The 10,381-nt window shown below is 45.8% G+C and overlaps 1 protein-coding gene across 5 annotated transcripts in view; it reads right to left on the bottom strand.

Moving 5' to 3' along the window:
• Window positions 1-10,165, bottom strand: part of CSE1L (chromosome segregation 1 like) — a 49,347-nt gene extending 39,182 nt beyond the window's left edge. For 3 of the 5 annotated variants that reach the window (XM_008061934.2, XM_021714397.1, XM_021714399.1), the window contains exons 1-2: window positions 9,977-10,144; window positions 203-298 (exon numbers count right to left, since the gene is read on the bottom strand). In XM_008061934.2, coding sequence (XP_008060125.1) covers window positions 203-287 — 85 coding nt within the window. In that variant the 5' untranslated portion in view covers window positions 288-298; window positions 9,977-10,144. Of the gene's footprint in view, window positions 1-202; window positions 299-9,976 lie in introns of all 5 variants that reach the window. The other 2 variants (XM_021714398.1, XM_021714396.1) reach the window with 2 other exon arrangements.
• Between the last annotated feature and the right edge of the window lie 216 nt (window positions 10,166-10,381).

Here is a 10,381-nt window from a genome sequence, read left to right as displayed (position 1 = left end):
GCCACGGCACTCCAGTCTGGGCGACAGAGTGAGACTCCAACTCAAAAAAAAAAAAAAATTCACAAAAAACAGAAACAAGGGCCAGCAAACTGTGGCCTCGGGTCTAAATTCAGAGCCCCCCCACCTGTCTTTGTAAATAAAGTTTTATTGCAAAGTTTCCTTTGTCCTTAAATAATTAATAACCAGCAAACATTTTCTTTACCTGGACGTCTGATGGCAGGATCAGGATCAAGGGTTTTCTTTAAGTATTCTGTTAGTGTTTGCAAATTTGCATCACTGAGCTCCATTGTTATAGAATCTAAAATAAAAAATAAGGTTTGGTTAATTGGTCACCTGGAGCCACAGTGATTTACATTTAAAAAGGCTTTCAATATTATGGTTCTTCCTCTGTCTGAAAGTCATTCATTTGTTGTGTTTTGATATAGGCTACAATCTGGATTCTTAGCTGAGACAAGGGTCCAGAAGATAGGCATTTTTTTTTTTTTTTTTGTTTGAGTCAGTCTCACTCTGTCGCCCAGGCTGCAGTACAGTGGCGAGATCACAGCTACTGCAGCCTCGAACTGCTAGGCTAGTGCTAGGCTCAGGCGATCCTTCTGCCTCAGCCTTTCAAATAGCTGGGACTATAGGTGCCACCATGACAGGTAATTTTTTTTTACTTATTTATTGTAGAAACAGGGTCTTGCCATGTTGCCCAGGCTGGTCTTGAATTCCCGGGTTTAGGCAATCCTCTTGTCTAGACCTCTCAAAGTACTGGGATTTCAGGTGTGAGCCACAGCCTGGCCTAAAATGGGGTTTTTAAAAAAATGATTGCTGGGCGTAGTGGCTCACGCATATAATCCCTGCACTTTGGAAGGTCAAGGTGAGAGGACTGCCTGAGCCTGGGCGTTGAGACCAGCCCTGACAACTTGGCAAGACCTCATCTCTACAATAAATCAAACAAACAAACAAACAAACAAACAAACAAAAGATTAGCCGGGCATGGTGGCACATGCCTGTAGCTCCAGCTACTTGGAAGGCTGATGTGGAAGGATCGCCTGAGCCCAGTAGGTCGAGGTAGCCAAGAGCATGCCACCGCTCTCTAGACTGTGAGATAATTTTGAGACAAGGGAGAAAGGTAAAAAAAATCCCAAAATTTCCAAAAGAAGGGAACAGAAAAACAAAGCTGAAGAACTGCTCAAAGTCACCAATAAGTTTATCTGATTTTATGCAATGGAAAAAGGCTAAAAAATGGTTATTAAAAATTAGTATACAAACTTTTTTTAAAGACACACAGTGAGAAATTTTAAAAAATGTTTTTTCTTGAGACAGGGTCTTGCTCTGTTGCTGGAGTGTAGGGGTGCAATCACAACTTAGTACAACCTCAGACTCCTAGGCTTATGTGATCCACTCACTTCAGCCTTCAAGTAGCCAGGATTATAGGTGCGTGCCTCCATGTCTGGCTGATTTTTTTATTTTTTTGTTGAGACAGAGTCTGCTTATGTTGCCCAGGCTGAGAAATTAAACTTTTTTTTTTTTTGAGTTGGAGTCTCACTTTCGTCATCCAGGCTGGAATGCAGTGGCACGCTCACAGCAGCCTCGACCTGCTGGGCTCAGGCAATCCTTCCGCCTCAGCCTTTCAAGCAGCTGGAACTACAGACGCACACCACCATGCCCAGATAGTTTTTGTGATTTTTATCATAGAGGGAAGGTCTCACCAAGTTGCCCAGGCTGGTCTCGAATCACTGGGCTCAGGCAATCTTCTCACCTCGGTTTCCCAGAGTGCTGGAATTACAGATTGAGCCACCGTACCTGGCTGAGAAATTAAACTTTTAAGCAGCAAATAAAGACTTCGTATAAGGTTCTGAGATGAGCTGGGCTCAGTGGCTCAGCCTGTAATCCCGCACCTTTGGGAGGCTGAGGTGAGTGGATTGCCTGAGCCCGCAGGTTTGAGACCCGCCTGAGCAACTTAGCGAGACCTCATTCCTACAATAAATCAAAAAATTATTAGCCGGGCGTGGTAGCGCGCACCTGTAGTTCCAGCTACTTGGAAGGCTGAGGCAGAAGGATCAGTGGAGCCCAGCAGGTCGAGGCTGCGGTGGCCGGGAGTGGCCGTCTGGGTGACAGAGTGAGACTCCAACTCCAAAAAAAAAAAGAAAAGATTCTGAGATGAAAAAAAGGAGAATGAACTCCTTGTGTACAACATGTAATCACAAGTATTCACTATAAATTACATGCTGAGAATTTGCATCTAGGGATATAATTCTGAAGTTCAAAAGATGACAGCTGTGATTATGATTTTAAAGTTCTCTTATTTAGCTGGGGGCGGTGGCTCATGCCTGTAATCCCAGCACTTTGGAAGGCATGGGCAAGAAGACTGCCTGAGCCTGCAGGTTCAAGGCCATCCTGGGAAACACAGTAAGACCACATCTCTACAATAAATCAAAAACTAGCTGGGCATGGTACATGCCTATAGTTCTAGCTACTTGAGGTGGAAGGATCACCTGAGCACAGCAGGTAGAGGCTGCAGTGGCTGTGAGCAGCATGCCACTGCACTTCAGCCTGGGCAACAGAGTGAGATTCCGACTCAAAAAAAAATTTTTTTTTCTCTTATTTAAAGCTTCAACAAAACACATATGACTGACCAAAAAACTGCAATGTAACAGATTACAAATTTTAAGCTAAATAAATGGCCTATGTAGATATAATTAGTAACAAAAGCTAAGAAACACAGTTTAAGAGATTTATTACACAAGGTGACTGTAATAAATGTTCTGTTTACTTGAAAACTGCTAGCTGGGTGGGGTGGCTCAGGTCTATGATAACAGCACTTTGGGAGGCCAAGGTGAGAGGACTTCCTGAGTCCATGGGTTCAAGACCAGCCTGGGCAACTTGGTGAGACCTCATCTCTACAATAAATTAAAAAATCAGCTGGGTATGGTGGCACATGCCCGTAGTTCCAGATACTTGGAAGGCTGAGGTGGAAGGATCACCTGAACCCAGCAGGTCGAGGCTGCACTCGACTCCAACTCAAAAACAAACAAACACACCTGCTAAGAGTAGATTTTAAGTGTTTTTACCACCAAAAAAAGTATGTGAGGTAATGTACGCTAATTAGCTTGATTTAGCCATTCTATAATATATACATATTTCAAAACATGTACACAATATATAAAATTTTGTCACTTAAAAGAAAAAACATACAAAAGCAACACATACACAGACTACATGTATCATATGTGCATTATTACCAATATATCAAAAATCTTGGGAATGCTATAAATAGAACTTTATGGTCTCCAAGTTGTTAGTGAGTTGATAAAATTAAGTGCAAAACGAGAAAACTTTTTGGGGGTGACAGAATGTTCTCAAGATGTACTGTGGTGATAGATTACAACTGTATAAATTTACTAAAACTCATCAAGGATTACGCATAAAATGGTTGAATTTTAAGGGATATCAATAATATTCTTTAAAAAAAATCCTGTTTCTGCTTAGACTGCAATTGGCCAATTTTAGACATACAGCCACATGGAGCTGGAAACATAACCTTTTCAGCATGCACCAAATTAACCACAGGCTTCTATGACAAAGAATAAAAAAAATGAAGTGCATAATTTTTGCAAAAAGTAATAAAGAGCAGGGTGTGGTGACTAATACCTGTAATCCCAGCATTTTGGGAGCCCAAGTAGAGAGGACTGCCTGAGCCCAGGAGTTTGAGACCAGCCTGGGCAACTTGGTGAGACCTTGTCTCTATAATAAATGATAAAATTAGCCAGGCATGGTAGTGCAGGCCTGTAGTTCTGGTTATTTGGAAGGATGAGGCAGAAGGATCACCTGAGTCCAGCAGGTTGATGCTGGGGTGGCTATGAGTGTGTCACTGTACTCCAGTCTGGGCGACAGTGAGACTCCGACTCAAAAAAAAACATAAATAAATAAATAAATAAAACGTCTATGACAACGGGCAATCAAATTCCCACCCTCAAAGGAGCTTCCCTACAAGTTGAAAAGACGCAACTGAAATGCCAAGTACAGGCCGATAATCCCTTTCCTGTAGTCCTGAAATCCAAAAATCAATAAACAGAGTTTTAACAAGTTTGCAGCAAATTCATGTGGCAGCAAAACCTGGCCTGAATTGTCTGATGTTATAAATATAGATTTCATTTGCCTCACTTAGTATGTAAGTGTTTCACTAAAGGAATATTGTGTTTGATTACAGGGTGCTATCCCAGGCCCCACTGGGCATGTGGAGTAATCCACAGTTATGTGCATGCAAAAGAAATTCTGAAACTCACTTGTCCCCTGAAGCTGAGAAGACAAATGAATCACACAGCACCTTAACTGCTAAGCTGGTTTAAGACTTGCCAGATTCTCAAGCTGAACCTTGAAGAATATGTAGATTTGAACAGGCCAAGGAGGATGAGGACCTATCTCACAAAGGTAATAGCGTGAGCAAAGTAACAGATGGGAAGAGGGGAATAATGGAGAAGACTAAGGTGGCTGACGAATTGCACGATATTAATGTACAACAGGAGCCACTGCAAAGTCTTTGGAAATGGCAAAAATTTAATGAAAGGGGAGCATAGGAACTTTGGGCTGGTAATGGTATACAAAATGGGGTTGATGAGTAAGAGAACAATAATAGAACTGTTAAGATTTCCTTTTTTTGGGGTGGGGGGTCACATTCTGTCATCCAGGCTAGAGTGCAGTGGCATAATCAGGGCTCACCACAGCCTCTACCTCCTGGGCTCAGGAGATCCATTTGCCTCAGCCTCACAAGTAGCTGGGACTACAAGCACAGGCCACCACACCCGGATAATTTTTTAATTTTTTTGAGATGAGGTCTTGCTATGTTGTCCAGGCTAGTCTTGAACTCCTGGGCTCAAGTGATCCTCCTGCCTCAGCCTCCCAAAGTGTTGGGATTTCAGGTGTGAACCACAGTATGCAGCAGGACACTTTTACTTAAAAGGGGAAGATGCCACAACCAGGCTAATAGTGCTAGATGTTTTATATGCATCATATCGTTTATTTCACACAACCATTTTACATACAAGGAAGGGAACCCAGAGTGGTTAACTAACTTGCCCCAAATAACACATAGTTAATAGAAATCAGATTCAAATCAGTTCAGCTCCATAAGTCTACCCTCTTTCTACTATCCAGGTGGACAGAGGACTGTACTGGAGTGAAGGCAGGCATAGCCCAACAGAAAGGCTGATGAGAAGAGGGCGGCCAGAGGACATCTAGGGAGAGGAAGGAGTCAAAGATGACTGAGATTTTGAACAGTAATAATCCAGACAATGAAAAGACCATACCTGGGAGCAGTGGCTCCCGCCTATAATCCCAATACTTTGGGAGGCCTAGGTCAGAGAACTGCCTGAGTCCACGGGTTTGAGATCAGCCTGAGTAACTTGATGAGACCTCATCTCTACAATAAATCAAAAAATGAGTCAGGCATGGTGGCACATGCCTGTAGTTCCAGCTTCTTGGAAGGCCAAGGCAGAATGATCATTTGAGCCCAGCAGGTTGAGGCTGCGGTGGCCATGTGTATGCTACTGCACTCCAGCTGGGGCGATAGAGTAAGACTCCAACTCAAAAATAAATAAAAATAAAATAACATAAAATAAAATAAAAAAAGGTTAGAAAGATAAGAAAAGGGCTATATCCAATGCTGTCCTTAGATGGGATAGTACTCAACACCCAGAAACCATGAGCCTCTATCAAAGAACAATCCGTATTTTCCTTACTGCAGTCCTTCCTGCTAACTAACAAATGTGTTCATCACAATGGAAGCTAAATTTTGAATGATTTAGGAGACTCCATCATCCATCTATTCACTCCTTCTAAATCAAGGTGTACCACTCTATGGGCGAGAACATCACATCTGACTCAACCATGCATATAATCTATTCAAAAACTATCTTTGAAATTGATATTTTAAATCAAAGTTTAGAAATGTTACACATGGCCGGGCATGGTAGCTCGCGCCTATAATCCCAGCACTTTGAGAGGCCGAAGTGAGAGGATTGCCTGAGCCCACGAGTTTGAGACCAGACTGGGCAACTTGGTGAGACCTCATCTCTACGATAAATAAATCAGCCGGGCATGGTAGCAAATGCCTGTAGTTCAGGCTACTTGAAAGGCTGAGGTGGAAGGATAATCTGACCCCAGCAGGTCGAGGCTGCGGTAGCTGTGAGCAGGCCACTGTGCTCCAGCCTGGGCCACAGAGTGAGATTCCAAATTAAAAAAAAAAAAAAAAAGAAAAAAAAGAAATGCAACACATTATAGCCTGCCCCATTTTGGAGATTCACAATACAAAGCACTTTGAAAGCTTTAGGAATTTGCAAAGTTACCAGTTTACATGTTTAACCCAAAGTTTCCCCTTTTCAATGAAACACACTTTGGAACGAAGTGATTTAGTCAATTCATTTTCCCATTCATTTTTGGGGCTGAAATGCTGAATCTGTTATGAAATCATGAAACTTTGCTATTGCTAAGCAAAATCATTTGTATCAGTGTATCTAAGTTATGAAAAAACTGGCCTTTCTCTGTCACATACAAATTTATTCTATTTTTGGGGATTCATGCAAGGCAGCATGTTAGAAACTAGGGGGTTGTAATCCCACCACTTTGGGAGCTAAGGCAAAAGGATTGCCTGAGCCCAGCAGGTCGAGGCGGCAGTGACTGTGAACGTGCCACTGCACTCCAGCCTGGAAGACAGAGTGAGACTCCAACTCAAAAAAAAAAAAAAAAAAACAGAAGTCCATTACATCTGTCACATGAACAAATGATCAACTTATCTGCCATAATTAATTTTTTGTTCATTTGTACTTCAAGAAAGAAGTGAATTTTGAGGTTTGCCCTGTATTACTTGGTCATACATGTCAGGGCTCTGTACTTACAGTTCTCTCTGCCTGGACAGCTCTGTCCCTGGAAAGTACATGGCTCACTGCCCACTTCATTCAGGCCGCTGCAAATGTCATCCCTTTCCAGAGATGCCTTCACGGATCATCCTATCTAAAAGAGCACTGACCTCACTCACTCTCCATCCCCTTACTCTACTCTACTTTCAAATTAAATGTTATCAGGCATGTTAATTTCTCTTATTTACTGTGCTTCTCTCTCCACTACATCACAAGCTCCATGAGATTTAGGGACTTCATGTTTTGTTCACTACTATCTCCCTAGAGACATACAAAAGAGATGAGTAAGTACTACATAATTGTACTATTTTAAAAAGCTAGAGCTGGGCGGGGTGCCAGGTACAGTGGCACTTTGGGAGGCTGAGGTAAGAGCACTGCCTGAGCCCACGGGTTCAAGACCAATACATCAGGAAACATTAGCATGGTCATGGTGGCACATGCTTGTAGTTCCAGCTACTTGGAAGGCTGAGGTGGAAGAATCACCTGAACCTAGCAGGATGAGGTTGCGGTGGCTGTGAGCATGCCACTGCACTCCAACCCGGGCAACAGTGAGACTCCAACTCAAAAACAAAAACAAAAAAAAGGGCTAGATATCTTTAATTTATTTTCTTCATCAAAAGCATTATCATTCTTCATATTTATTCTAGTAAATTGACTATGACAAACAGAAAGGTGAAAGCAGCTGATTCTAAAACCACACAATAAAGTGAAACCTAAAATGACAGAGTTGAGGTGCTAGGGTAGGATTATTATTTTTTTTTTTGAGTAGGAGTCTTACTCTGTCACCCAGGCTGGAGGGCAATGGAACACTCACGGACACCACAGCCTCGACCTGCTGGCTCAGGCAATCCTTCCGCCTCCGCCTTCCAAGTAGCTACAACGACTGGCACATGCCACCACACCCCGCTAATTTTTTGATTTATTGTAGAGATGGGATCTCACCAAGTTGCCCAGGCTGGTCTTGAACCCGTGGGCTCAGGTGATTCTCTCACCTCGGCCTCCCAAAATGCTGGGATTATAGGCATGAGTCACCTTGTCTGGCCTGGATTATTTTTAAGTTAAAAAAGTAAAGTGCCACTGCCCTCCAGACTAGGACAGAGACTCTGACTGAAAAAAAAAGAAAAAAGAAAAACAAAGTGGGCTGGGTGTGGTGTCTCTGCCTGAGACCTGGGCAACTTGGTGAGACCATGTCTCTACAATAAATCATAACGAGCCAGGTGTCGTGGTATACGTATGTAGTGAGGCTGAGGTGGAAGGATCACCTGAACCCAGCAGGTTTAAGTTGCGAAGGCCGTAAATGTGCCACTGCACCCCAGCCTGGGCAACAACAAAGTGAAACTCAACTCAAAAACAAAGTGAAAGGTTACATAAATTTGCATGTTTTAAATCTCTGAAAGTTAAAATACTGCATGGATGCTAGGCCAGGTACGGTGGGTGGCTCACTCCTGTAACCCTAGCACCTTACAATACCAAGGCAGAACCGGGCATGTTGGCTCATACCTATAATCCTAACACTTTGGGAGGCAAAGGAGAGAAGACTGCCTGAGTCCGGGGGTTTGCGACCAGCCTGGGCAACTTGGCAAGACCTTGTCTGTATAATAAGTCAAAAAATTAGCTGGACGTGGTGGCATGTCCCTGTAGTTCCAGCTATTTGGGAGCCTGAGGGAAAAGAATCACCTGAGCCCAGTGGGTAGAGACTGGGCGACAGAGTGAGTCTCCAACTCAAAAAAAGAAAAAAAAAAAAGATGCCAAGGTGGGAGGACTGCTTGAGCCCAGGTATTGGAGACCAGCCAGAGCATCATAGTGATACCCGTCTATACCAAAAAAATTAAAAAAAAAAAAAAATTAGCCAGGTGTGGTGGTACATGTCTATAGTCCCAACTACACAGGAGGCTGGAGTGGAAGGATCGCCTGCGCCCAGGAAGTCGAGGCTGCCATGAGCCGATTGTAGTGATCATACCACTACATTCCAGCCTGGGCGACAGAGTAAGACTCAGACTCCCCAAAAAAGAAAAAAAAAATCTATTTTTCTTTTTTGAGTTGGAATCTCACTCTGTTGCCCAGGCTGGAATGCAGTGGCCCACTCAACGGGCACCACAGCCTCGATCCTCTCACCTCAGCCTCCCAAAGTGCTGGGATTATAGGCCTTATTAACCTCATTTTACAGCTAAGGAATCGGAGGCTCGGGGAGATAAACTGACCAGCCCTAAGTTACACTCCTAGAGAGTTAGAGTACATCCCAGAGATCTAATTCCAAAACCCATGCTCCGAATCACCACAGCACAGCGTTTCCCCCCAAATGGGGACACCCCCATCCCACGTTACTGGGCATTTATTATGATACAGGTACGTGAACCAGAATTTAATCCACACGAACGATTCACGGCATTGGGAGACCGAGATGAGAGGATTGGGAGACCGAGGTGAGAAGCCCGGTGTTCGAGATCACCCCCGTCTCTAAAAAAATTCAGCCAAATGAGATCGCGATGAACATTTTACAATCGGGGAGACAGAAGCACAAAGGGGATAGAGGATGAGTTCAGGGGCTTCGCTAGTGTCAGAAGACAAGGGCAATCGCCGGCGGCCGCCAGCCCCCAGCCCCCGGGCGGCCCCACGCACCCCGAGCCCGGGCGGGACAGGCCTCGCCGCCGCACGCTCTGCTCACGCTGCGGGCGGCCCTGGGCGCCGAGAACGGACACGCAGGCGCGACCAATGAGCAGCGGCCTTTCCGAGCGAAAAGGCGGGCGCGCAGCCAATCAGCGCAGCGCTGGAGGGGAAGGGGCGGGCACTCGGAAGGCTCGTGTTAGGCCGCGCCTCCGCCGCCCTCGCCCCTCTCAGGCCCCGCGGCCGCCGAGCCTGGGCAGGTGACCCAGGCCGCCGCGGGGTGAAGTGAGGCCCGTCCGGGAAGGCGAAGGCCCGATCCGGGCGCCCCGCCGGAGGGACAGGCCCACATTCCGCTCTCGCCCAGCGGCGCGGTTCTCGCTTCCCAGCGCTCGGAAGTGCCGGGAGCGCCTCATCCCTGCCTCAGGGGGGCCCCAAGAGCCACCCTGATAGGCCGTGCACGCCCCGCTCCTCACCTCGCAGGGACACGGGAACTGAAGAGGGAATCGCAGCTGCGGACTGTAGCCGGCACTAGCCGCTCCTGCCGCCGCTCCGCCTCACATTCAAACCCCGGCAAAATGGCGCGGCAGCAAGGCTGCAGCCCGAGCGCATGCGCGAGCGGGGCAGAGGAAGGGGGCGGGGCCGGGGAGATTCCGGTCCCACCCGCGCTCGGAGGGCCAATTGGGACCCCGCTCTGTTTTTGCGCTGACGTCACAGGTGACAATGCCCTTTGGGTCGGACCCTTCCGGCTGGCTTCTGGGTCCTCCTTTTCCCGAGAAGAACGCGGATTCAGCGAGTGGCTGGTGGTCCGTGACCTCTTTTGATGTCAGGGCCTGGCACATAGTAGGTCTTATATGGCGAACTGTCCAAAGTCGTGCGTG

This window comes from Carlito syrichta, unplaced genomic scaffold (genome assembly GCF_000164805.1).
Source record: "Carlito syrichta isolate Samal-C Ts95f unplaced genomic scaffold, Tarsius_syrichta-2.0.1 Scaffold305642, whole genome shotgun sequence".
Lineage (NCBI taxonomy): Eukaryota > Metazoa > Chordata > Mammalia > Primates > Tarsiidae > Carlito > Carlito syrichta.
The sequence above is the reverse complement of the archived record's forward strand: the minus strand, read 5'-3'. Positions and strand labels throughout refer to the sequence as shown.